The sequence below is a fragment of the Poecilia reticulata genome, linkage group LG1 (assembly GCF_000633615.1).
Source record: "Poecilia reticulata strain Guanapo linkage group LG1, Guppy_female_1.0+MT, whole genome shotgun sequence".
Lineage (NCBI taxonomy): Eukaryota > Metazoa > Chordata > Actinopteri > Cyprinodontiformes > Poeciliidae > Poecilia > Poecilia reticulata.
The window spans coordinates 14,799,872-14,827,126 of record NC_024331.1 but is presented as its reverse complement, the minus strand read 5'-3'; the positions used below and the strand labels follow the sequence as shown (position 1 = coordinate 14,827,126).

At 38.5% G+C, this 27,255-nt stretch overlaps 2 protein-coding genes and 1 pseudogene across 4 annotated transcripts; 1 reads left to right on the top strand and 2 right to left on the bottom strand.

The window, feature by feature from the left end:
- Nucleotides 1-322: 322 nt before the first annotated feature.
- Nucleotides 323-2,125, bottom strand: LOC103464164 (UPF0462 protein C4orf33 homolog; annotated as a pseudogene).
- Nucleotides 2,126-3,377: 1,252 nt separating this feature from the next.
- Nucleotides 3,378-8,828, bottom strand: lg1h4orf33 (linkage group 1 C4orf33 homolog). Of its 2 annotated transcripts, none has more exons than XM_008408118.2 (6): nt 8,524-8,828; nt 7,997-8,190; nt 6,307-6,367; nt 6,153-6,204; nt 5,863-6,062; nt 3,378-4,117 (listed from the first exon to the last, which is right to left on the bottom strand). In XM_008408118.2, the coding sequence occupies exons 2-6, from the start codon at nt 8,175-8,177 to the stop codon at nt 4,021-4,023; spliced, it is 591 nt and encodes a 196-aa protein (XP_008406340.1). In that variant the 5' UTR covers nt 8,178-8,190; nt 8,524-8,828; the 3' UTR covers nt 3,378-4,020. The 2 variants fall into 2 exon arrangements, with proteins under 2 accessions (XP_008406340.1, XP_008406332.1); XM_008408110.2 differs by lacking the exon at nt 8,524-8,828 and adding an exon at nt 8,263-8,498.
- Nucleotides 8,829-8,883: 55 nt separating this feature from the next.
- On the top strand, nt 8,884-27,202 carry sclt1 (sodium channel and clathrin linker 1). 2 transcript variants are annotated; one of them, XM_008408129.2, is made up of 22 exons: nt 8,884-8,954; nt 9,258-9,297; nt 9,504-9,559; nt 12,400-12,452; nt 12,599-12,671; nt 12,846-12,901; nt 13,172-13,307; nt 15,221-15,343; nt 16,668-16,733; nt 17,452-17,522; nt 18,693-18,783; nt 19,046-19,137; nt 19,388-19,565; nt 19,751-19,849; nt 22,520-22,591; nt 22,713-22,787; nt 22,898-23,040; nt 23,129-23,321; nt 24,187-24,383; nt 25,613-25,691; nt 26,752-26,847; nt 26,974-27,202. In XM_008408129.2, exons 2-22 carry the CDS (start codon nt 9,264-9,266, stop codon nt 27,031-27,033), a joined length of 2,043 nt encoding a protein of 680 aa, XP_008406351.1. In that variant the 5' UTR covers nt 8,884-8,954; nt 9,258-9,263; the 3' UTR covers nt 27,034-27,202. The 2 variants fall into 2 exon arrangements, with proteins under 2 accessions (XP_008406351.1, XP_008406368.1); XM_008408146.2 differs by lacking the exon at nt 8,884-8,954 and adding an exon at nt 8,991-9,006.
- Nucleotides 27,203-27,255: the final 53 nt, after the last annotated feature.

Sequence of the window (27,255 nt, the reverse complement as noted above, 5' to 3'; positions counted from 1 at the left end):
GGCTTGGCACCTCCTCACACTCCCAGAAGTGCTGATACTTTCTCTAATGGCCCTGACGTCATGGTGTCTAGGGGAACCTTACACACCTTAGAGAGCATATGAAGTGTTTTATTTATTTATTTCTTTTTTTTTGTTTTACTGAATAACTGAAATAAAGATTTTACTTTCAGTTTATGTTGTGTACACTGTATCCTTCTTAGTTCATTTACTTGTCTATTTTCTCTCATCAATGTCATGCACTTTAAATCTTATAAACGCTCCCATTTGATGATGCTTTCCCAGAAAAAAATCAAAGTCAAGCTATTCTCTCGAGTTGGCCTACTCAAGCATCGGGGTACAGGCCTTCCACTCGGTCCTCTTTGGGGACGGGGTATAGTGCTTCGTGTGTCCGGTTCTCTCTTATGCCATGGCTGGCATAGCAGTTCATCTTGTTGACATTGGGGGGGAAGTATGTCCATGGGATTAAAGCCTGACCCTGCCATGTGTCCCCCGTGATTGTGGTTGTGAACTCAATTGGCAGTAGTTGCTGGGGAGTGAGATAATGAGGAAACTATGAATGATTAGCACAAAAACAAGCGCCTGACACGCAACGATAATGTTAACTTACATAGAGTGGATATCCGGCTGCTTTCAAAACTATTAGGTGTTGTCTGTATCTGTAAAGTAAAAACACAGGAGAGATGTTCACTCCGTCTTCAAACATATAGACATGAAAAGTAAAAAAAAATTTTTTTAAATGGCATAAACTAACTTACGGGCAAAGCACCACCCCCAGGTAATTGTTTTTTGTGCTATCAAGGAATACTGAGCTCGCAACTATGAAAATAACAAAAGCAAAGACCTTAATTATGAATCATTTTTAAACTTAATTCTTAAAACCAACCTAATTGTTACAGAAATCAGTGATCAATTTTAAAGTGTGCTCAAAACCTGAATATGTGCAATAGCTAATTTCCCATTTCAACATATTCAATGCCTACATACATTCATTATGGTTCCCAATCTGTTAAGTGGTATTAATTAGGGCCAATGTAGGGGGGGCTCAGTAACCAGAAATCACGCTTCTTTATGGTCATTTAGAACAGACTGTTATCACTCATGCTCATTATAAAGTTTAATTGCTTTGTATTGCCATAATAATGAAAACGCTGTTACTATAATGGCCTCATAACGTTGACAGGCCCCATGTCTCTCATATCTCATTGGAATACATGTGACATTTTAAATCAGGTTAAACACTTAGTCTTCCAATTTATATTACTGCTCTACTTGTGGCTTAGAGTGACGAAGGTACTGTGGGGACTATTAAAGCCGTACATGTTCTCACGTGGAATCTATCAGGCTGTAAATACTTGCTTTGGAAGGATTTTAAACTTGGATTTTAAATTACTTGTATGGTATGTGGAATTGGTAGGTCAGGAATGATTTGCTTGTTGTTTGAGAACACACTGAGTTTAAAATGCAAGTTTGAACTTGGAGTGTAAAAGAACATTACGCTGAATGAAGAAAGGGTTATCTCGTAAATGATAGAATTGGGGAAAGTGCAGCTAGTTATTGAGTAGGAAGATTAAGTGGATGAAGTCAGTAGTAATAATTCTACAATTAGGTAAAACCGGTTCACCACCGAAGCGAGGTCAATAAATTGTGTTTTCTGCCTCTTAAAATTAAAATTTGAATATTGTATTTACATAAGTGACATTGTAAGTTTATTCTCGCTTTTTACACTATTTTTCTTTGTTGCAAATCTGTTCATACACTCTTAGGACAGTAGCAACACGCCAAACTGCGTGGCTCTCATACCTTCATAAATCCTGAGCGAGAGGTCTGGAAGGCCGGGTTCAGCTGGAGGATGAAAACCCTTAAAGAACGGACCAGACACTTCAATTTTCAACCCCGCCTTTCCATCAGAGTAGGCCACCCTGATGGGTTCATGATCCACCGGATTGCTGTCCCAGGTGTGCTGGATTGCAACTCCATTTTCCAGAAATGACTGAAAATATGCAAATTAGTCTGAATGAGAAATTGTTGAATGACAAGAAAAGAAAGTATAATAAAATAATACTTACAGAGCTTCACAGCATAACAGAATGTGGACCAGTGCTAGAAGCTGAAAAGTGACCGCCATGATGTCCAGTCTTCCTATACACTACAGCATCCCGTGTTGCTGCACTCCTTCAACTATTTAAGCAAGTTCTTATTAAAATGGGTCTGATGTTGAATATGTTCCTGTTACTCACTAGCCACAGAGTGAAATAAATTAGTTTTTTCAAAGTTTCCTTGCATGATAATCTTAGAAACTGATTAATGATCATATTTATAGCCAGCTAAGTTTAGCTGTGATCGAGTTGCTGCTGAATTATAAAACTTTGGCATTATAAAACATGCTAAAAGTCTCAAGAGGCTTCTTAAAGATTTCTTAATCAATTTTACATTCTATTCAGTGAAAATAGAATGGTTGAAATACAACTAATAGCTCCATTTTTATATGCAAGTAAAATATGGTTGCATCTGTAAAATGTAAAGCCTCAGAGTGCTTATCCGTTTTGACTTGTAGCATTTCTAATTACCTCAAGCTATGCTATCATCAGTCATACTGAAGAGCTCATATAGCAATGAGGTTGTTAAGATAAAATAAAAACATTTTTACTGCCTCTTTTACATCATTTCTGAAGTATTTTAGTGCGGTTTCAGAGCTCTTACAGTTTCTAAAAGGTCTTTTATTCGTCACAGCTTCAAGAAACTCTTCTTTTAGGCCCTTTGACACTATTGCCACTTCAGTAGTGGAATATTAAAAAGTGCCGTACTAGAGTGGCTGTTCTTTAAACCTCTGTAATTCTGTTTCATCTGCCGCTGTTCCTTGTGGAGTTCACCAGGATTTTTATTCTCAGGCCGATATCCTTCTTTATTTACATAATCTCCCTCAACGCTTCATTCTGTGGGCATGAACATCATGTTCATCTCTGGATGCAGGTGAGGTGCATGGACTCATTTTCATTTTGCATCCAGCATTTTAGGATGTTTTTTTTGTGTAGTAGGTAATGAGTTTTGTTACATAACAGCTTAATTGTTGCGGTGTGTTTTATGTTATGTTACCCAGACCTCTCTATACAATTTAGGAACTATAACACAGAACTCATCAAAAGAACTTTAAGCTTGAAGCGTGGATGAAAAAGCAAGCTGATATTCACAGAGTCAAAGTCAGAATACAGACTTTTCTTCTTATTTTGCCATATTTTGTGTAATTGAATATATTGTTAGAAGGGAAAATAAGCATCAACGACAGTGAGATGAGCTTCTTTTTCTCTTTATTAAGGTTAAATTTCACAAATTCATACAAATATATCCAATAACAAGGGAAAAAAAGAAATTACACAATATATTGCACCATAACTTTATTTATCACAAAAAGAGTTACGACACCTTACATTTGTGTGACAATTGATTAAGGAAAAGCAAGAGGTAAACTAGACAAATTATCTAATCGCTCTGGCAATTAACTATAAGTGTGTCTAATAGTGAAGTATTTTAATTCAACATATTCCTTTATCCTCATTTTTGTATGTTATTTGACAGGCGAATAAAAATATATTAAACTTTTGAAATACAGAGTTAACACGTAAGTAAGCTGTGCATGATCATATATTAATGTCTTCTCTAAACAGCAGCAGAAATAATCATTTGGACTTGCTGCACGGTTTGTTAATACAGCAAAAACATTTTGGCTACAGGTGCTGAATGTCAAAATTAACATTCATGGAAATCGTAGGTCACACTATGCTCGTGCAATTTATGCCGAGGATGTCCAGTATTATGCAATGTGTCTGGGTGCTTGCACACACGTGTGTGTGATGTGCAACACAGCTTGACAAGCTGATGGCATTTTTTTCTACATCAATAAATAATAAACTATGATTGCCCTTTGGTTGTTGCAAGACATTTTTCCTTGCAGTCCTACTGCTGATTTCGTTAAACATTTGTGTTAATAAAAGAAAAACAGAGAGGCAGCATTTCATAAACAGCTCAGGCCTTTTCCTTCCACAGATCCGATTCAGGCTGGACCCAATCTTCTCCCATAATGCTCTGCAAGCGGAAGTTTTGGAAATACTCCAGGCGATGGCTAAGAGACAGAGGGTTGAAAATGTTTGTTAGGAAAAAAATATTTATCAACCTTCACATATACGGTACTTTTTAAAATGAAAAGTTAGGGACATGTTTGAGAGAGCGTATTTGTTTTCCTGGTTTATTGTTTGCCATTATAAATAAGCTAGCAGATACTCATAAAACTAATAGCTGTAAACTATTAATTTTCCAGCTAGAAAACGGTTGCATAACTATTCCACGAACGGTTGTAAAACAGAATCCAAAGTCTGAAAAAAATTAGCAAAGAGGGATAACATTGAGGATGTTATCAAAATATTTTCCATGATATCTTTACGGTCCACGAAGAAGATAAAAGCCAGAGAAGTCAATTGAAATCACACAGTGTAGAACCATTTATAGTTATATAAGTTAGATCAAGAGCTGCCGCATAGTGATCGGAATAACTGAGAGGATGATAAGTGGAAATGTTAGAGGAACTTTTTGGTTAAACTTCCCTTTCTTATCAAGCAATCCACAAGATTTAAAGAGAAAAACAAACACTCTTAAGATTTCCTCATCATGACATATCTAAAGAGTGAACTCTCTGCATGTATTTTTAGTGTTCTTAAGCAGCTCAGAGATTACTGTTGCACTGATGTGGGAAAAGATAGTTGGTTTCTTTGACTGTGGCAGCAACTACTTTATCTCCGTCTGTACAATTATCCTTTTTATGTGAAAATTCTGTCAGCAGTTTAGTTGAGGTCGCGATTAGTCTGGCCATAAATTACATTTTTAATCAGTTGTTTTGAGTTTGTTCATTCCCTTGTTATCAAAGCTTGTTTTGCTGGGGGTCGTGATGCTTTTGTAATTATGAGATTTAAAACAGTTCCTTTGTAGTATAGCGAAAGCTGTATTTTTGTTACGAGGCTGGTGCTTTGTTGTTTCAGGGTGACATCATTTCTTGGTTTTCGCATTTGAACCATTTTCAGACAGTGATTTGTTCTTGATTTTTCTTGTGCAAGTTTTCACATACAGTTCTGATGAGAAATGTAAATGCACTCAGGAGGAGAAAGTTTGTCATTCTAACTTTTGGACTTTTAGTTACGTTTTTAAATTGTGCTTTTACAGGCTGGAATGTATTAATGGCATAAATCGCACTGTGTTTTCAAAAACAAGAACAGGGTGCACAATTATGTTAAGCTCGACCAAAACTTGCCGCCATTCCTGTAACCCACATGCCTTCCAAGGAAGAAAAAAAAGTTATGGGGAAAAAGATGGAGAAATGTTGCCACAACTACAAGAAGTTAATTTGTCTGACTCCGTGTGAGGCTTTCAAACTGAAGAAGACTTCAACAGCTGTCAAACAAGGTGGCAGCAACAGCCCCAACCTTAACCTCTATTGACTATTTGTGTACTGTGATGCTGGGTTTATGCCATTAAAAACCCATTTTAGGATAATTTCAACAATTCTGCCTTAAAGAGCAGTCAAATGTCAAGCCAGAAAAATGGCTTGACAGAAGATTGTTGATGGCTGCAAAACTAAGTTAGTACTTGAAGTTTAAGAGTTTATGCATAACTTTAACCAGCTTGTGAACAAACTGAAGTTTTATTGAAGATGAATCATTATTTCACCCAGATAAAGAGCAATTCAAGTAAATCATAGAAGTCACTAATTAATATGATATTCATGCCCTTGAGTGCATCTAAGCTTCTCCCTGGAACTGCTTGCAACCGTTTTGGAAAGATTTGTCTGAGATGAACTACGGAAGGCAGCATACTCACAAGTTTGGCTGCTGGCCTTCCACTATGTCGGCTTTGGGGATGGGGTAGAGAGCCTCATATGTACGTGCCGCCCCAGAGCCATGAATAGCATAGGAGTTCATCTTGTCGACATTGGGAGGGAAGTATGTCCAGGGGATTACAGCCTCACCAGTCCATCTGTCCCCTAATTTTGTGGTAGTAAAATCGATTGGAAGTTGTTGCTGGAGTAGGAGGCAATTAGAATAACTCGTTACCCAAGATGCATACAAAATCTCGGGAAAAAAAATAGGCGAAATACTCTTTTGACCTACGTAAAATGCATTGCCGACTCCTGACAGTAGCAGTACAAGGTGCTGTCCATGTCTAAAGTGGAAAACAAATGAAAGCCGTTAATGAACACGTCTCTTTGACGGGTTATGTAGCATTATAGAAGTGGAAAGAACAAAAGTTTTGCTTAGAACTTACGGGCAAAGCTCCACCTCCAGGTAATTTTCTTTTGTGCTGTCAAGGAAGAAGGACTCCACGACTAGCAATAGAACACAAAGAGAATAAAATGAGGATGAAACCTTAATTCTTACATTAAGAAATGCTTAAAACTTCTTGATAACATTATCAGCTGCTGTAACATAGAAGTAATGGAATAAAATGACTGCATTTTTTTTCTTGGACTGTTACAACATAAAAATACAAGAGAAGAAACACAGGAATTATAGTATGAGTAACAGGCCCCCTGCTAACCTCGAAACATGCTCATTACCTACCTACACTTATAATGGTTTCCTATTTATTAAGAAACAATAATGAGGCCAAATATGGGGGCCTCATTAACCAGAAATCTGACTTCTTTAAGGTCAATTAGAACAGATTGTTAATACTCAACCTCATTACAAAGTTTAATTGCAATGTATTACCATAATAATGATAATGGAGCCACTGTGTTCTCATAAACAAAGACCGTCCCCCCCACCCCGCCTCTCAAAAATCATAGGAATAGATGTACATTATTAAATACAGCTTAAGTCAGCTTTGCCCACACTCATTTAGTGAATCTAGAAGTGAACAATGACACAGCATTGGTTTGATGACTGGGGGGAAGATGGAGGACAAAAAAGCTAACACCGTCCTTGTGCAGAATTATGCAATCTTTTTCAAGAGGCCTACCTGTACACCGTCTCTAATTAGGTTTGTTCTCAATCATGTGGGGCAGTGAAATGTTATTTAATAATTGCAACAATACTATAAAATAAAATGTTCACCTTTAACAAGGAGCCAGCAGCTGCCAAAAGCATTATAAGGGACACACCAAACATACAGCGTACTGTGTTCTGGTCAGATCAAGAGTGAGATTGCTGGGCTGCATGGGAAGCCCTATGTCTGTACAACACTGGCACTGTATGTCACTGTGCACACACTGTCCCCACCATGAAGCATGGTGGTTGCAACATCATGCTTTAGAAGAGAAAAGGAAGCTGATCAGATGGAGCTAAACACAGAACAAGACAAAGGACATACGACTGGGTTGCAAGTTTACCTTCATAAAGGCAACAATATTCAAATGCTGATGATTTTTGATATTATTTAATTTCTAAAATGTGTAAACTTGTTACATCTGGCAAAATGCTTGGTAATTTTGCTATATTTGTCGACGTTTAACTTTTTTAATTTTTTTTATTTTAAAGCCCTACACTTTTATTTTAAAGTGGCACAGTGGTGCAGTTGGTAGAGCTGTTGCCTTGCAGCAAGAAGGCTCTGGGTTCGATTCCCGGCCCGGGTCTTTCTGCATGGAGTTTGCATGTTCTCCCTGTGCATGCGTGGGTTTTCTCCGGGTACTCCGGTTTCCTCCCACAGTCCAAAAACATGACTGTCAGGTTAATTGGTCTCTCTAAATTCCCCCTAGGTGTGAGTGTGTGTGTGCATGATTGTTTGTCCTGTGTGTCTCTGTGTTGCCCTGCGACAGGCTGGCAACCTGTCCAGGGTGTACCGTGCCTCTCGCCCAGAACGTTAGCTGGAGATGGGCACCAGCAACCCTCCCGACCCCACTAAGGGACAAGGGTGTCAAGAAAATGGATGGATATTTTAAAGTGGCAGGAAAACTACTGAAAGTCTTTGAACAAAGACAATAGCACAGTGAAAAAGAAAAAAAATCATTCTTTACCTTCGTAATCCCAGAGTCCAGGGAACGGGATACCGGGTTCACCTGCAGGAGATTCTGGGTCATTGAAGAATGGACCAGACACTTCCATTCTCAGTCCTGATTTCCCATCAGAGAAGGAGATTCTGATGGGGTCATGGTCAACAGGGTTGCTGTCCCATGTGTTTTGGATCGCAAACTCCATTTTCCTGAAATGCCTGAAAAGATGTGATTTAGTCAGAGAGGGAATGTGTTGCATGACTACAAAACACAGTTGCATAACTACTTACAAACTTTCACAGCATAGGAGAATGTTGACTACTGTTAAAAGCTGAAGTCGAAGTGAGACCCTCATGTTGTCAAAAGGTTTTTCACTCAATGCTGAATCAATATGTTGCACAGAAGTTCACTGTGTGTTTAGCTGTGCTCTCTGTTCAGCTATTTAAGCAGGCTCCTGGTCAATTAAATCTCACCTCAAATAAATGTTTGTTACTCAGTAACCAAACGGTGATTGACCTTCTGATAGAGAAACGTTTGAGGTATAGGCTTACTTGATAAGGTTGTTGGAGGGCACACTGGCATTCAATAATGGACACTTTAAAACACAATACAGAAATTGTTCCAATAGCTCAGCAAGCCTTATGTCAGCAGCCAAACTTCAATATTTGTTCTCCAGACGTCTGTACTGTATTCCTTGTGAAGAGTGAATATTAACCTAACGCTTTTATGACTTGATGTGCAAAAGATTAAAAAAAAACAACGTTATGTTACTTGGTGTAAAAAAAAAGACTGCAAATTAAATGAAAATGAAACAAAAACACGGTATTTCCTGTTTGAATGAGCTGATCCTTCGAAATCTTTCAAAGAGGAACTATCGTGCTTATGAGCGTTTTAAGACGGAAGGACTTCAGCAGCGCACAACTTAATCGCCATTGGTTGTTATTTGTTTACTTCAAAACGGACGGCGGAAACGCAGATTGGAGTAAAAATCCGATTATTGTTGTATTATATAATACAATACACACATTGTGTTGGTAAAATATAACAAAGCTACTGAATCCACTTCCGATTTAGCTATTCAAACGTTAGTTTATCTCGCTAAGTTTACCCGTGATTGCCTCACTGCTGTAGCTAGCTGCAGATTTCCAGAGGCAGCAACTGAAAAGTAGCTCTCAGTCGATTTTTCAATTTTAACCTGCCTCGCAGGTTAAAATTGAAAAATCCTCTTGCGTTTATGTAATTATATCTAACAACACTACTTTATTTACTTTTGCCTACATTCTAGAACACCATGGAGGCAGAAATTGAATTTTTGAGAGATCAAGGTAAGAGCAAATTGAGGGCAGTTTTATTATTCACCACTCTCTATTTGTTTTGTATCCCTTTTTTTTTTTTTTTTTACATGTTGTATTCCCCAAAATTACGAACAAACAATAGAAATGTTGTGGACGTTAACTACAATTGAAAACATTTTTCCATCAGAAATAATTCTGTTCGGAAACTAAGAGCTGATGCTTTGTCCCGTCTGCAGTCCACAGGTTAAATTCTGCGCTTAGCCGCTATCAGCTGGGGGTCACATCGTCTCAGGTAATACATCAAGCCTAGCTAAATGTGAAGTATATAACGTGATGATAATATTTATCTGCCTTATTTTCAACTTTGCAATTTGCGTTCATATGTCTTTAATCAAAAGCTGGGAAACAAGCATTATTTAAAGTTAGGTGCAGTGACTTGCAAAACTATCCACGCTCCCGGTTTGTCAAAATACAAACATTTTTTGTGATCTGAAAATGTGCTTACATTTGTATTCAGTCCATCTGAGTCACTAGTTTTGGTAACCACCCTTTGCTGGTGGCAGGTGTTTTGAGATGCATCTCTAACAGCACATCAAGAAACGGACATTTTTGCCTATTTTTCTTTGGAAAAGAGCTCAAGCTCAGTCAGACTGCATAGAAAATGTCTGTGAACATCAGTTTTCAACTTGTGCCGCAGATTCTCCATTACACAAGGGTCTGGATATTAATTGTCTCATTTAGCACAGAAATTTGATTTGTTCTGAACCACTCCATTGTAGCTGTATTTTTACTGCTGCCCTTCTGCTGGAAGGTGAATGTCATTACTGAGATGTATTTGTAAAAATAACCCATCTCAAACAAATCAGATATTAACACAGCAATCAAACAACAAAGAGCAGTCTTTTCCTTTTTACAGAATAAAATTGCCAATTTCTTTAAATCTTACATTTCAATTTAAAAAAACAAAATCTAAATGCCTCTTCGCTGAAATTGTTCAGTCAGATTTAATAGTATTCTAATTTTCAATAAACAAATCTAAAAATGTTATTGACTAGGACGTCCATGATGGTTTGGGGTCTCTAAACAGTAAATTACTTTGCTGATGCATTTGCTTGACTCTGTATCTCCGGTTCCCTGTCAGTGCTGAAAAAAAGTATCCCCACAGCATGATGTTGCTACCACCAAGTTGTATTGTAGAGATGGTTTGTTTAGTTCGCAGTTTTAGGTGTTTTTTTTTTAAAAGAACCTTCTTCTATAAGTTTGCTGTTCCTTCCACATGTTTTGTGGCAAACTACAAACAGGGACTTTTAGGACTTTCTTTTAACAATAGCTTGCTTGTTAACCCTCTTCCATAACTGCCAAATGCATGACCAGTAGATATTTGCTAAGCAAAGTATTTCACCCAGATTGTGCTGAGCCTGTAGCTCCCACACTACCAACTATTTTTAGGTGGACATCCATGCCCTGGTTTGCTGTTACCCCTGACTTATTTATTGTGATGTTTGATCTTCATGATGCTGTTTCTTCACTGATGTTCTCCAAAAATCATCTGAGGTCTTAACTGAACAGCTTTATACTGAGATTGGAAAAAAAAGAACAGTAGGTTCATTCTATCTACTAATTATATTTATTTAAGGGAAATCAAAATAAATGAGGACTGCCTACAATTTCATGTCTTATCAGATCTTTATTTTTATACATTTTAATACACTTTTAATGTAACTTTATCATTGCCCTCCCTCTTCAAAATGATGCGGCATCTTCTATTAGTCTCTTACATAAAATGCATCAAAGTTTGTGGCTATAATCTGACAACATATTAAAAAGTTGAAGGAATCTGAACAGCTCCTGCAAAGCTATATGTGTAAGCAGATTCTGATCGAGATAATGTGTTTAAAAGTTTAAAAAATGATGAGCGGTTGCCCTTCTCCCACCAGGTTGCCTTTGCCTCGTGGTCATCCAGCTCTGTGTGCTTCGTTTTGAAATCCTCCTGGCAGAAGTCTTAGTCATTTCCTAGCTCAGCTGTTTCACTGCTCTGCGGGCCGTGTTTGCTTCCTCGACTTGCATGTCCTAGAGAGAGAACTGAACTATACATTTTTTTATGTCAGCTATTCAACAATGCTTTTGTCAGTTTCAAATTAAAAACAACTCTTAAGAAAATTCAACAGAGTCACAGGGAAAATGTTCTGAATTTTAAACGAAAACTGCACTTATTGACTGTCCCCGGAGTGTGATAGATGAGCAGAAGCAAAACCTCAGCAACTTTTGGTTTGAATGGGTGAGATGCAAAAAATGCACAAAACCATGCCTAAAACTTCTGCATTGGACTCTAAAGTTTCTATCTGCATTTTGATATGGTCAGTAAAGAAATGGGTTTACTGGAGCATCTCAATAAATATAATATCGCTATTTTTTTCCCCACAGTAATCCACAATCAAAATGTTATTACTGAATGCAGACTGGAGCCTTAGTTTCCAAATCAGGTGCAACATATATTTAGATTGGAAAAAAATAGACTTCAGGACACTGAGCAACAATCCTGTCCTTTTATTTCTTAGACCAGGTAGGAAGCTTCTGGTGTTTTTTCAAGAGTTACTTTCAGTGTGTGGTGGCTCTTGAGACGCTGACTCCAGTTTCATTCCCCTCCTTCTGAATCTCCCACAAGTTACCAAATGTACTTTGCTTCAGTACTTATCAAGACTGTCATTTTCCCTTTTGTCTGTAAATGATTTTTCCACCACACGTTTTCCTTCCACTCAACCTTACATTCATTTGCTTGGCTTTACTGCAGTTTGTAAGAAGCCAGCTTTCATAACACTGACCTCATTGTGAAGCGATTGAGTGGCTATCTGCTGGGCAAACCATCAGTCTTTTTCACGATTGTGTTGGTCAGCACATAAGATGTTGGTATAAAGTCATTAAGCTATAATCATTAGAGTAAACAAAACTATATACTGTCTTTATTGAATCTGTGGCGTGTATGTTTTTTTTTTTCACTTTCAACATTTCTTTAAGTTAAAATAAATGAGCATTTTGTTAATGTTGTGACTTACAAATTGACTGAGCTGGATCTTGGGAACTGTTGGGGAACACAAAGCTAATCTGTCCTGCTGGGTGTCTTGTGTTTGACAGCTGGATGAGGCACAGCAGGCGGAGTCTCCTCCACCCTGGCTGTCAGACAGAGGGTCAGACATGTTTCTTTTCTTTCTAATAGTTTAACACATTTCAGAACCACCCTATTATCGCTTGAAGTTCTTATAGGTAAAAAAAAAGGAAAAGCAATTGCTTTTATTTAGACAATTTTTTTTGTAATTATTACTCTGTGTTATAGGATAATGGCTCCTCTAATAGCAGAGTATGACCGGCACATGGACGAAATGACTGAAAAGCTTCAGAAATATCAGGTAGAAAAAAAACCTTTATGTGACATGTTCTTAATTCATATTCCTACTTAAAACTTTGGCTCTATTGGGAAAGGGTTGCTTCTGAGGTGCTAAAGACCATCTAAAAAGATGGACTTGGATGGTAAAAGTTTCTTGTTTACCTGTTTGAAAAACACTTATGTTGTTGCTTCACAGGAGACGATGACAGACGTCAGACTGAAGCTGGAAAAGGTTGTAGAGGAAAATGAAAGGTAGAAGGATTTTAGTCCTGTCAATGGGTGGGCTTGAGCTGCAAAACAGAAGTCAAATTGGTACCATTTTCTGTCATCAGAGACGTGTTGAAATGATAACCGGTCATATAGCACTTGAAATATCTCTAAGAAATGACATCGACTGTATCGGCGTCCCCCGCCAGAATACATTTTACAGGAATCAGGTTCCCCGGCCTACGGTTCAAAAGTTGTTGTTTTTTAAAATGATCTTTACAATGTAATTTTTCCAACACTCATCACATCCTCCAGGTTGCACACAGAGCTGAGGGAGTCTATTGAGAAGCAGCTCCAGTCCCTGCCCGTGGGCTCAGAAGCAGAGGGCGGCGCAGCAGAAGACACGGCCATCCTCAGAAACCTGCAGGAGCAAGTTCAACTGTCTGAACAGGTCTGCAAATGTGCCCGTAAATACCATGTGCTGTTTAAAGTTTCATAAAATGCGTCTGTAGGCTTCTGTCTTTTGACTCGATTTGTCAAAGTATCCAAAAAGAATAACAATTATAGTGACTTTTTTTTTCCTTTTCTTTTTTTTTAGATCCGTTGTATGTTGTCCTCAAAGCCATTTTTTTAGAGAATGGAAGACCACTTAACTATTTACATATAGAGAGTAAGAAATCTTGACTGATATTTGATTACTTTGCATCGATGAATGAGAGGTTGGAATCGGATATTTTTCCCTTGATCAGCTCTTGTCGGGATGTCTGTAGGGCAATTACTGAAATAGCCAAGGTTTTTATTTCTCCTTACAGCAATCCTTCATCAAAATGAAGGATTGCTGTAATTTGTGGTCGATAAATGCATTAACCAGTAGCGTTCAGCTTGTATTTTTCGGATAGAATAGGTGCTTCGATGGTTAAATTTGGGTATTGTTACATTTATTACATTTTTGTTGTTTTTAAACGTCTGCCTCTCTCAAAGGACCCGGAACAGTTTTTTTCTTGTGTCGACATATGTTAAAATTTTTATGGAAAAAAAAAGATCTGAATCAGTCAGGAATGGAATCTGCAAACCCTCTTTCTCACCAAGCCAATGCTAACACGGTTCTGGTTTTATCTGATAACCTGGTATCATAGAACGGTACTTGTCAGGAGCTTGGGAGTGGAGTCATGGAGACAAGCAACCAATCAAAATGTTGTAAATGCCATATTTAAAACACCAGTTAGTTTTGCTTTTGATCTCCTTGTACTGCGTTTCTCCATAAAAACAGAGCATTTATCAAACATTTAGCAGATGAGACGTTACTCTGTTAGATTTCTGGACCTGATTGTATTATATTAGGTCAATATCTTGACAAATCTCTGTCCTGGACTTTATAAGAGGAACTGGTGAATTTTTGCCTCTTCGCCAGTTAATTGTTCTGCTGTTTTTTTTGTTCTCGGCTTTCTTTGATTTATGCCACTTCATGTTTTGCATTGGCCTTTTTAATGCCCAATTTATTTTATAACCTGCTAACGGTTTATTTGTGGGTAAAGGTAATGTATTCAGTCAAATAAGCAATATCGATCCACAGAAGCTTGCTTAGTAATTTTACTTTAATTCAGAATTATAATTTTCTTTTGAAAATATCATGCAGTCAAATTTTACTTGATTTAAAAAAAAAAAAAAAAAAAAGAGTTCTACATATGATGATAGATTTTGATTTTACGAATGTGGCTTTAGTGCCACAAAGATTACTTAGGCCATGATTGAATAGAACCAGCAATAAAAACCATCCTCTGCTTATAAAAACCCCAGAGATTATATCCTAAATCTGTGAAGCAGCAGTTATTCCTAACCTGCTGAGATCCAGATAGAAGACTCAAACAGAAATACAGAATCAAAATGTTTTGTTTACAAAGAAGAGTTAAGGGAAGAAAGAATATTTCTATATTAATTCCCAGCTTCGAATATCAGAAAAAAACTAATGGCAAAAATGTTGGCAAAACAACTCAACTCCATTATTTCTGTGAACAGTGAATGGCGACAACGCTCGCTCCCTGAAACACTTCCTGCGGATTCTAAAATTGCAACAAAAGCTTTGCTGAGCCACAGAAATTTGATGCAGCTGGATGCCGTGAGCATTTGTCGTGACTGGCACATAAATTAGACGATCAATATAATTTTAATCTCTGCGTTCAGTTGTGAGCACCAGGAAACGCGCCGCTCCTGCTTCGTCAGAGATACTTCCTGAAATCTTTTTTTTCCTCGTCTGTTGGGTGGCAGCAGGAAAAAACAAACACAGTAGTTATGAGAATAAATGTGGGTGGATTTTATTTGTGTGTATGCGTGTGTGTGTGTGCGCGTGTGCGTGCGTGAGTTCAGGAGCGGAAACAGGCCACGGAGCTGTGGCACACGACGGCCCAGGAGCTGGAGCGCCTACAGCAGGTCTACCAGAGGGCCCTCTCTGACGGGCAGCTCCACAACGCTCAGAGACAGCAGCTCAAGGTTCACTTTCCCACACCAGCTTGCAGGACTTTCGTATTCTGCAAGCACAGAAAAGGGAGAAGCTTAAACTTTTACACAGTGTGATGGAAAAGTATTCAGAACCCTCAAGGTTCTTCTCATTTTATCACATTTCCGCCACAAATTAAGCGGGATTTATGGGCTAGACCTTCACAAGCTAATGCTAATGCATTGGCAGACAAAAACACAGGATTTTCAATTCCATTTTTTTACAAATAGAAATCTGATTAGTGTGTTTTGCACTTGTATTCAGCTCACCTTTTACTCTGAAACACCAAGTTAAACTAGGGCTGAAACAATTAATTGTGATTAATTGATTATTGAAATAATTGTAACTTATGCTTGATTAATCGATTAATTGTTAACTGGACTATACAGACTCAATAGAAAACCATTTGCTGAAAGAACAACATAATCAGAGCAGTAATTAAGCCACAACTGTACAAATAATGTACATTTTGCATTTAAGATAAAACAAATAAACCGTTTGTAAATTTGTTCTACCCAGCACTTCTCAAGAGGATTAGTTTTATTTCACGATTTTCAAATTCTGCAAAAAAAAAGGGGTTATTAAGCAAATAATAATTATTCATCAAAGTTAATCAACAGATTAGCCCTAATCGGTTGATCAGCACCTGCTACTTAACCTCTCAAGTTAAGTAGCAGGTGCTTTATTTAACTTTCTGTTAAGGAAAGCAGAAAGGGCCGAGTTTTTCACATGTTGTTAGGAATGTTATGTTGTCACATTTTACCCAATAAAATGTTTATTTTCTTATAAAAAAAAAAAAAGGAATTACGTTATTTCTTATCTGCATTTTTTTGCAGAATGCGACAATTTGTTTTATCCGATTACGAGATTAATCGTCATCGTCTCTAGCAGATGGAGACATGCTTAAAAAAATTTTACTGTTACGTTGAAGGTGGTTATATAGCATTGACTGGAAACGTAGAGTAATATAAACGTATGATCATGTTATTAGATTATTATTTTTTTATCAGTTTCAGATGAGTGAATTAACTATGTGTCTTTTGTGCTGGTTTTTTACATGAGCTCCACGTCAAAGTTTGTAGTTGTACTCTAGCAAAATGTACAAAACGGACTCGAGAGTAAATGATGTCCACATTTCTGACCCGACTTTAGTAAAACTGTACCATTTTTGCGATGCGGCCCTCACCCCTAGGTGGAGCTGTTGTCCTGGCAACAGGTTTAATTAGAGTCGTTTGGTCTCAGGTAATTCTTGATGTGTGCTGGAGGTAATTACTGGCTCTTAAATGCTATTGAATGCCCTCTTTTCTGCCATCACAGGATCAGCTTGTTCAGTTCCAGCAGCACTCTTACAAACTCCAAGCAGCCAATCAGAAGCTGGAATCTGTAAGTAATGCTTAATTAAAAGTGTGTTAAATTACTGGCTTCCAATTAGCCGTGGGATCGAAATGCTCTGCGCTTTTCTAAAATGAACCCTGCTCTAATAATTAATCTTGTAACTAAGTGAATGGGTTTCTAAATCCCACTGGTAGTGAGCCAGAAATGTCTTGTTGTATAATGGACTGTCAGCTTACTCGGTAATCCTCTAACTATCTTGGCATTTTTTTTTCGCGCGCCTTCCTCCCCCCCCAACACATGGCGCCGTATACGACTTCCTCTCCGTCACCTGAAATCACAGACGCAGCAGCCACCGCGCTGATCACGGCTGCGTCTCAAACAACCAAATCGAGCTTCGCTCTTTACGGACGTGTTCTTAACAAAATACACATGTGCTTACTTTGCACAACATTCAGTGCGTGTAGAGACAGTATAGTAATACTATATCTTCCTAATGCATTTTTAATGTGCGGTTAAGCCCTGGGCTTCCCCCCCCTCTCTGACTGTTCATGCAAGCAGCCTTTTTTCACCCGCTGCATATGAGAGCAGTTTACTTTGTAGCGGTGAATGACTGATACAGGGCTCCTTAGGGTTTGTTCTGAAAGGACATGGAAAGTTTTAAGTGAGAAGTTTTGCTGAAAAGTTGCTTCTGACAGAAACTTTCGGAGCGGCGTGTTTGGGAGCAATGCCTCACAATTGGCATTCTTGTCTTTCCTGCCACACGCAGGCGAACCAGCAGCTCCTGAAGACGGTGACAGAGCAGAGCACAGAAATGGAGGAGCTGCACTGCCAGCTCAGGTAACAGAAAAAAAAAACAACACCTTTGCGTTTTTAAAGCTGCTGCTGCCAAAGGGTCTTGTTTCATTATGGATGCACAACACAAGGGAGGCTTCATGCCGGAGCCCTTCTTGTACCCCTTTGACAACAATTTCCCATCCAATTTGTGGAATAAAGATAAGTGTAAAAGGTTTTTTTTTTTTTTTCTTTTCCATTAACTGCAACCTGTTCACAAGGGCACAGAAAAGCAGCTAAATTAACATCTGCTTAACACTATTATGTCTGTATTGTCTTTGTTTGTCCTCAGGTACTCTTCAAAAGGAATCCTCAGCAAATGTGCCCGCATAATTACGTTACAATTATTACCTTAATTATGCGTTTAATTGGATCATAAGTCGGGCAGTTGTTAAAAAAATAATCAATCAATGCTAATTATTTCAAAACAGCAAATAATTGCCCTAATTAATCCCTCTGCACGGCATTATTTTTTTACTGAAGCAGTTTTGGCTTTTTTTTTTTTTTTTAAAGATTACATTTAAATTCTTGACTTTGCCCTCAAGTTAGAAGTTAACTTTTAAGCAGCATTGACAGTGAATATATTGTACACTGTGTATGAAGGATCTGCCAACAAAGGATTAGTGTCTTCATCAGGTCTTGCTGTCAGTGTCAGGTTGCCAGGAAACCAGCTGGTATTCAAGAAAGTCACTCTTCAGAGGCATCAGATTTAGAAGAAAACTCCGCTGTCGACACAGAGCGTCACCTGCACTTGTTATTCTTTATATTCATCAAAATGCAAAAGTTGTTTGAGAGCCAGAAAACCCAAAGGGTCATCTAGAAAGTTTAAAGCACATAAAGTAAAATCCTTCCATTGTTTTTCAAAGCTAATTAGTAATTTTCAAGCATAATTCTTTTTGACTTAAGAAGAGACTTTAGACGCACAAACCTTTGCAGTGTTTTATTGTGGCTTTTAATTTTGAATGCGTCTGCTGTGAATATAAGACCTCTGCAAATTTAGGGTGTGAGATATTAGGAAAATGTGTGATTTTGGTAATATTGGTGAAAGCTGCGATACACCGATTTGACTTGCGATGAATAAATAATTAAGAATTATTAGTGCCTGCCTCCACTGGTTTTCTCTCTTAAGTCGAATGCTTTGTGCTCAAACCATAAACTCTTTCTGCACTGGGTTAGGCAGGCCAAAGCTGAACTCAGGACGGCCACAGCCAGAGTGGACGAGATGACCAAATTTTTAGAGAACCTCCAGGAACAGATGCAACGAAAAGTGAGTAAATCTAAGTAAATATTGATGCATAAAAGATCCGTTTAATAATTGTTGGGGAAATTTTGTGGATCTGACTCTGGCGGATTATTTTGCCTTTCAACGTGTGCGTGTGTGTGTATGACACTTTACCAGTATTGATGCTGTTTGATGTTGTTCCTTTTTTTTTCCCCAAGTTTGAGTTATAACCAATGTGTTACCTACTTCTCGAATATATTTCTACAAGATTCCGGTCGACGACTCATAGTCATGCTTTTGTAATTAGGAGGAGGACATGGCTGAGGCTCAGGCCAGAGAGGACGCAGCAGACAGACGACTCCAGCAGCTTCAGTCATCCCTGAGCCAACTGGAAACCCGGTGAACACATTTTTAACCTGCTGTTACTTCACCAGTAATCACCTGTCACTTCTTATAACAGGTCTGACGGGCGAGAAGGAACTGTTCTGTCCATTTTTTTATATATATATATATTTTTTAAAGTATACTGCAATATTGATCTGATGGGAAGTCATCGAGTTCCACATCTGAGCTTTAAGTGTCACAAGGCCAAACGGCAGCGCTTACTCTCTCTCCGCTGCTCGCTCTCACTGTTTTCCTCCTTTTCCAGGCTAAAGGCTGCATCTCTGGAGACGGAGGCAGTTCGTCGAGAGCAAGCTGTGTGGGAGACAAAGGTGGGGGAACTCCAGGCGCGTTGCACCGCCCTGGAAGAGGAAAAGTTCGAGGCTCTGTCCAAAGTCAGAGAGAATGTTCAAGTAGCTGAAGAGGCTGTATTGCAGAAGGAGCAGGTGACCCCCCCCAGTCTCTCCTCGTCTTTCCGTCAAATCTTTTCTTTTTCTCTTTTTTTGTACTGACTTGAGTCGTCCTCTCAGTCTGCTCAGCTGCACCATATCCCTGACAACTCTTCACATTCTCTCAGAAATACCACCTCTGAAATGTGCACCTTTTCCCCTCTCTTTATTTTACCCTGCAGTCCCTTTTAAGAGAGAAGCAGAAGACAGAGGAGCTTGAAAAGACAACGCAGGCCATCAAGCTCTTGATCCAGGAGGCTGCAGTCCGAACCAGGAAAGAGGTACAATATTTGGAACTGGTTGGATAAACAGTTCTCTTGTTTTAGCAGAATAAATTGTGCCATTGATTGCAAAGTACCAGCTGAGGTTCATTTATGAAGTAAAAATGCTGCATTTAGAAAAATGATTAAACCGGCATCACACTTTTGATGGAAGATTGGTACATTCTCATGCTCGATTTTTTATTTATTTTTTTGCTGATTATCTGTCTCATGTTAAACTGTCACAATACACTGGTAGTTTTTGTGAATATATAAAAAAAAACCTGTTATTTGTGCAAGTTAGCTCCTGCAACTCATAGAGTCAAAAACCCATACATTGTGCATAGATGTTCCATAAATATTAATGTTTGTATTTACACTTCAAGAAACGCAGAAAACTCTGAAGAAGAGTCTGAAAAATTCTGCAATTTTGACATGAAACATAGGAACACTGTGCAATCTGAAAGTTATAGTGATTTGTGTTCCTGTCACTGCAGAGCTCCATGTCCAAACATGGCTGAAGCACTGGCTCGCATTTATTTATGTCCCTACTCTTTTAAAATATGTCAAGGGAGGACATTTGAGGCCTTGGACCTTCTTCATTTAAGGACCCACATGCATATTTAACTGTTTTACCTTCCAGGTACTTAATTTTAAATATTACTTTGAGAGCAAGACACTTTTTTTTCCATTTTAATCTCCTTTTTGCCCCTTTCCCTCTTTTAAAGCCACTCAGAGGGAAGACAAGCATGTATAATGAAGAATTAATCTCCAGGTTACCTACAAGTTTTAGCCAGACTTTGTACTCTGAGGACATAAGTATTGCCCAGACTGTTAAGCATTAGAGGGAAAACTTCCAGAACATCCCCTACATTCATATGTGTCCCTGGGAAAGATGTTACTTCAGTATATAAAAATCTTTTTTTTTTTTCTTTCCTGCAGTAGTTTACTTCCTCAAACACAAACAAATAGAATTGGTTAATCTTTAATTTGAAAATGTTTATTCATTGAGGAAAAAGCAAGTTATATAAAAACGAATAAATAAAAACTCAGCTGCACCACTGTAAAATTAATTTATAGTTGAATGTTGACGCATATTCTTTAAATTTGTGTATTACTTTTTTTTTTTTTTTTTTTTAGTCGATCAGATCTTGAGAAGCATTTAATTTTTATCCCCGGCTATAAGTTTCCCCCGGGGTGTGATTAGGACATGAAGCAGAATCTCTAAGCTGCTCTTCAAAACGGGAAAAACTAGAGTATGGATCACAAGCAAGGAAGATGTATCTTGATCTGCCTGGGTCTGCACATGGCATCAAGAAAATTTGTCCTCTTAATGCACTGTTAAACATGGAGGGTGTCAATGCATTATTTCTGACTTTCTGCTGGTTGTTAGTATCTTTAGAAAACACATTAGCTATGAATATGCAGGAATATATCATATACTTTTGCTCTGCTCGATTTCACTGATGAACATTTGGAGAACATCGTGTGCCAAGAAACTGAACCAAAACTGCATCAGTAACACAGCTGCAAAGAACATGTATGATATATGTATTTCTGTAAATAGGTGTAAAAATCTACCTAAAATGGCTATGTGAGTGTTTCTTGTGAAGAAATGCATGTGAGATGTCAGAAAGCAGGGAACGAAGCAGGCTGCTCACTTTGATGAGTTTATATTGTTTAGTTAAAGAGAAGAACATTCTCTACAATAAGTCCAAGAACATATCTCAGATTTTTCATTTCTCTCATTCTGTTTTTTTTTTTTTTTTTTTTTTAAACATGTCCTTTCCTGACTTTTCTCTCTTGACTCACCAAAGCATTTATGAGCTTAGCAGTCATGAAAATTATCAACTGAGAAGCCGTCATTAGTAGTTGCAAAAAAAAAACTTGTATTATTTTGACAGTGTCTTCCTTGGGAGGTCACATTAGCTCATTTATTTTTTTGTTCAATTTTTTTTAGATGATATATGAAAGAGAAAAACAAAACTCTTCAAGTTCTTTTTTTAGACATTTTTTAGACATATGGTTTTCTATGGTATTAAAACCATAAAAAATTAAGCAATCTCAATATTATTCCCATTTATCCACCAAAGCCTACATCCTTAACCTATGTGCTGTTTGTTAAAGTGTGGATAGACCAAAGATGGGTGTAAATTCTTAGTTTTGTTCCTAATTTCTTTTTTTTTTGTTTAAAAATGGAGTAAACTTGATCGAAGGAGAATTGTCCAAGGCCAATCTCTGAGTAATCTGTTGGTGTATTTTCACTACTCATCCTTGAAACAAACTAAAACATCAGTCACAAATATATTTCAGCCATTAAATAGTTGTTGTTATTGTAAATTATGGCTGTCATTTCCTTAGACATTTACATTTTCAAAAGAAAACCTTTATCTTTTGCATCATCTTATGTTGTGTTCACATTGCTACTTGTGTGGGACTGAAGGGTCATTTATTTATCTCGGCATTTAAATCTCCATTTCTTTTAAGCCTCATTTATGCCTCCTGCAAGATTTTCTGCTCGTACTTTGAGTCATCTAATTGTGCTTCCTGGAAAGGAAAAATATTCAAGGCACAGTCTGAATACAAAAGTACTCGATTCATTTTTATTTTCCTCCATCTGCCGTGTTAACTCCTTAATCGCTCGAGTGAAGTCCTCTTTGCTTTTTCTTCCGTTTCTTTTCGTTCCAACAGGTGGAAAACGTGCGCAAGCAGTGCAACATCCAAATCCATCGTATGGCAGAAGAACTGTCTGCACTGCAGCTGGTACAAACCTTTCCTCTCACGAGGATACTCCTTTCAAAATGAGACTAAACCCTTTTAGTCTCTCTGTGTCTGTCTTCAACTCATGTCTTCCATGTCAACCCTCACACCTCCCTCTTTCTAGGAGTGTGCAGATAAAGAGGCTCAGATCGAAAGGTCCCAGCGTGAGAGGAAAGCTGTAGAAGAAGAACTGGAGAAGGTACTCGCAACAACTCGAGCAAGTTCTCTGCTGCGGTCGGATGAAGAGACTTTGACGCCGTTTGATTACGTGGCTCTACAACTGGGCACGTGGGATCTGTTTTTGTTTAGGTGTACAAGGAAGGCAGGGCGGAGCCGGAGTTCAAGAAGATCGAGGCCCTCCATCAGAGGTGTCTGAATGCAGAGAGGTTGAAGGACGACGCTAGCCTCACTCTCCAAAGCACTCAGAGCAAGCTGAAAAAGATGGAGATGGAGTAAGTGGCATCGTGCACGTCACTGTAGGCGAGTGACTCGTTTGCTTAGCGGGCAGGAAATGAATCCTCCTCATCTGGTCCACCGTAGCTACAGCGAGGAGGTGTCGCGGTGTCAGGTGGAGGTGCGGCGGCTGCAGGACTTGCTGGCTGCGGCTCGGAGCGACTGCGTCGGCGTCAGCGACGAGCGGCTTCAGCTTCAGCAGGAAAACACGCGGCTGCGCAAGGAGATGGATGACCTGCGCAAGGCCAGCATGCAGATCCAAAGAAACGCCAAGCAGAAAGTAATGGGGCTCAAAACGATTAGTCGAATTAATCGTGATAAATCCATTATTGAAATAAAACTAATTTAGTAATTGATTAATCGTTAGCTAGAGTATACAGACTCAAACAAAGATCTCATTTTGGATGTAAGATAAAAAAAACCCTTCTTTGTCAGTTAATATGTCATTTTAATAATCTAAACTTAATTGACATCATCTGGCTTCAAATTCTGTAAAAAGTCAATCTTCTATTAAGCACCTTTTTTTTTTTTTTTTACCCAATTACGAATCGGGTAATGCAACAAATAGTCGACAGATTGTAACCCACTGAGTATTTATAAGTCGAGCAGAAAGAACTGAGCTTCTCACATGTTGACGAGGCATTTTCTAGCTGCAGACGCATTCTTTACTACAGATGATCAAGCATTCACTAAAGTAAAGTTATGTTACTCCATTTCGGGCAATAAAGTGTTTATTGCCTAAATAACTAAACAATACTAGACATGAAGGCAATAAGAAAAAGGGTTCAAATAAGGTTGCGGATAGAGAGGAGCCTCTTGGCGATTTACTGATACTGACTGCCAGGAAAGATTTTTAGAAAGTATGAAAAAAGGTAACGTTGGTAATTACTGACACGACTGTAATTCAGTGTTTTTAAAGAGGGCGGCTCTTTATTTCAGAAAATTGCACAGGATTCTTCACAATTTGTCGTCAGTTTTTACAATATACAGACGATTTTGATCATACGTACATTATTCATTCAAAAGATGCATATGATTATTACTTCAGGGTCAGTGTTGCAGACTTTATTTAATTGTACAGAAGGAACTGGGTATTTAAAAGCATTTTAATCGGCAAGCTTCCTCTGTGGCCGTCTCCGCTTTAGGTCTCCGAGATGGAGCAAGCATGCAGCCTCAAAGAGCAGGGACTCGACGCGCGGGTGAAGGAACTGGAGGAAAGGAGCCGAAGCTCCAGCGCCGATCTGACACGCCTCCTTGCAGCACAGCAGAAAAGCACTCAGCGATGGAAGGAAGAGGCCAAGAACCTAGCGCAGGCCTTTGAAACTAAAATCACAGCTCTCAAGTAAGAATGTGTGGAGATGGGGCTTTAACATTTCTAAGGAAAGGAAGAGATGCACAGATGTATTTCTGGTGTTTTTGAAGAGGAAGAGAATACGTTTATTTATGTAAGGTCTGTGTGCAGCATGCTGTACAGGGCAAATGTATTAGGTTAGATCTAAGCAGTTCTAAGATGCAAGAGATCAATACATGAAAGTTGAGACAACAACTAATTTCCATTTGGGATTATTAAAATATTTCTAAGTGGAATAGAATTTTATTAGAAGTGTTTAGGGTTTGTTAGTAGTGAGTGATGATCTGTATTAATCTGAGCCCCAAGGTGGTCTCTGGTCTCTGAAGCTCCTTTCGGTGCCAGTTTTTCCCCCCCAAGATCTTTGTTGCGGTTATCTTACATGTGTGGTTCAGCTTCACTCTTGGGATTTCTTTCATTTTTCCACGACCTATCGAGCAAGAGCGAAAACATCAGCGCGCGGCTCTTTCATGTCTCCAGAGACGCTCTGCTGGGTTCAGGTCTACATCCCGGCATTGTCACTCTTACACCATTACCGTTTTCCTCAAGCCACTCGTCTGATTCGACGGCACTCCGGTTTGGAGTGTCTTTGTAGCCTTTGACTAAGCTGACTACTTATCCAAATGGGCTGGCAAATCACATTAACAAATGTGCAGCGTCTATTGGTATATCTGAGTGCACCTGTGCCTTTCACTCGATGCAAAATGCTTTGCTTTTTACCCCCCTCTTTCTTTGTTTCTCATTAAAAAATGGAAAGCTGTGCGGCGCTCGACAAAAGCCGGCACATTCTTTGCAAGATAAAGCCCTCAACGTGAAGTGTTGAGCCATAACAATTTAATGTAAAAGTAGTTAGTAACTGGCAGACGGCTTAAAGGGGATGTTTAAAATTGATGAACTGCATAAATATTTAATACCGTGATTCATTATGTACAAAACAGTGTATTATTCAAGAACAAATACCCTTATTTTTTTTAAGCTCCGCTGCCTGAGGATTTCATTGCATCTGTTTTGCCGTGAACACTATCAAAGGTGCTGAAACATCTCATATAAAAATTGATTTGACACTTGATGTTGTTCTGCTCTGAGCAATAGCCGAGATACATCTGAAATAGTGCAAATGTGGGAAAACAAAGCTTTATAAATGTTTTTGTTGTGTCTTTGAGCTGAGCCTCGGCTCTAATGTTTTGTTTTTTTTCTTTCTTTCGTCTTTGCTATGTATTCAGGGCAGAGCTGAAACGGCACAAACAACGCTCGCTTGAGTTAGAGATCCAGCTCCAAACGGACCATAACACAATATCTGAGGTGTGTGCGACTCGCAAACGAGAGCAAACTAGTGTTCGATTTAATTTAGCAGATCACGTAGTTGATATCAGCGAATGAAATACTGTTAAATGACACTGATGGTTCTCAATATTTTAGAAAATAGTTGAAAATGTTGTGAAGTTTACTTAATTGAGAAAGTGAAACTCATATTGCGTATAATAACGACACACCGTCATGCATTTATACCCTTTATTTTGGCTAACTTATATTTTTTGGCTTGGTTCTAATGAAAACCCCAAATGAAGTTTCTTGTAGAACTTCAGAGATATATAGGACCTGTGCACTTGACAAAACACAGTGGACCAGCACCAGGAAATGACATGGTTACCAAAATGTGCAGCCTTGATACCTTCAAGCACAAAAGTCCTTTCAATCAAATCCCAGCCGACGTCATTCTGTCTATAGTTTGCATCATCTCTTCGGGCCTGCATTGGTTTTGGATGGATACTCCACTTTAGTGAAACAGACTCAAGCTTGCATGCAAAGTTAATTGGTCATCTGAAATTGCCCGGAGGTGAGAGAGAATATGTGTTCATAGTTGTTTTTCCTGTGTTGCCCTGTGATGGACTGCTGACCTTTCCACAGTGTGCCACTGCTCTTACCCATTAGCTGCCAGAGATGAGCACCAGACCCCTCTTGACCCTACTAAGCATATAGCGAGTGTAAATGACAGATGGATGTTTGGCCACAGCACTCTATGAACAGTCAGCTTCTTTAGCAATGACCTTTTGAGGCTTAACCTCCTTGAGGACAGTCAAATCCTTTTTAATTGGTCTTATGTTAAATTGTAATTTCTGACAAACTGTTTTTTGCGTTTTTATTCGCTGTAAGCCTTTATCGAAATGAACACAGATGTATGTTAGATATGAGTTTCAGTTGTTTTCAATACGATAAATGCAATATTTAATTATACTCTAATTTATGCTTAAGGATAAGAGATAGTTGCACTATTTGTCTGAACTGTTGTGCTTTGAAAACAATCTTAAATAGAAACTTTGGTGCTACACCCCATGTGTCAAACTGATCTGTGTTTGCTCAGTATGAGAAACAGCTTGCAGAATATCAAGAGAAGACAAGTCGTCTCCAGAGAAGACTGACACAAGCTGAACAGAAGGCAACTACAGCTTCGCATCAGGTACTGGTAGCTGCATTTTTTTTTTTCTACACAGGATAAACCTACACACCTCTCCCATTGAGATGCATATATTTTTAAGTTGATTACATTTGTAGTTACAGTATGTCCATGTTGTTTGTTTTACAGCTGAACATGTTCGCATCACAGCGAAGGAAACCTGCCACAGTGGATCCAGGGACTCTATGACAAGTGGCCATAATTTTGGGAAAATAATAAAATAGCCATATGTTTTGATAACTCTTTCTTAGGTTCACATAGTTTGGGTTGTTGCTGTGTTTCCTGAGGCATTTAATAGCATATTTTCTAACAAGGAATTGTATGTATTTCAATAAATGAATAAAAAGTGAGAAAACCAGTGTTTTTGGTCTGCTTCCACTCAAACTGCAGGGGGAGCTAATGGGTAAGCCT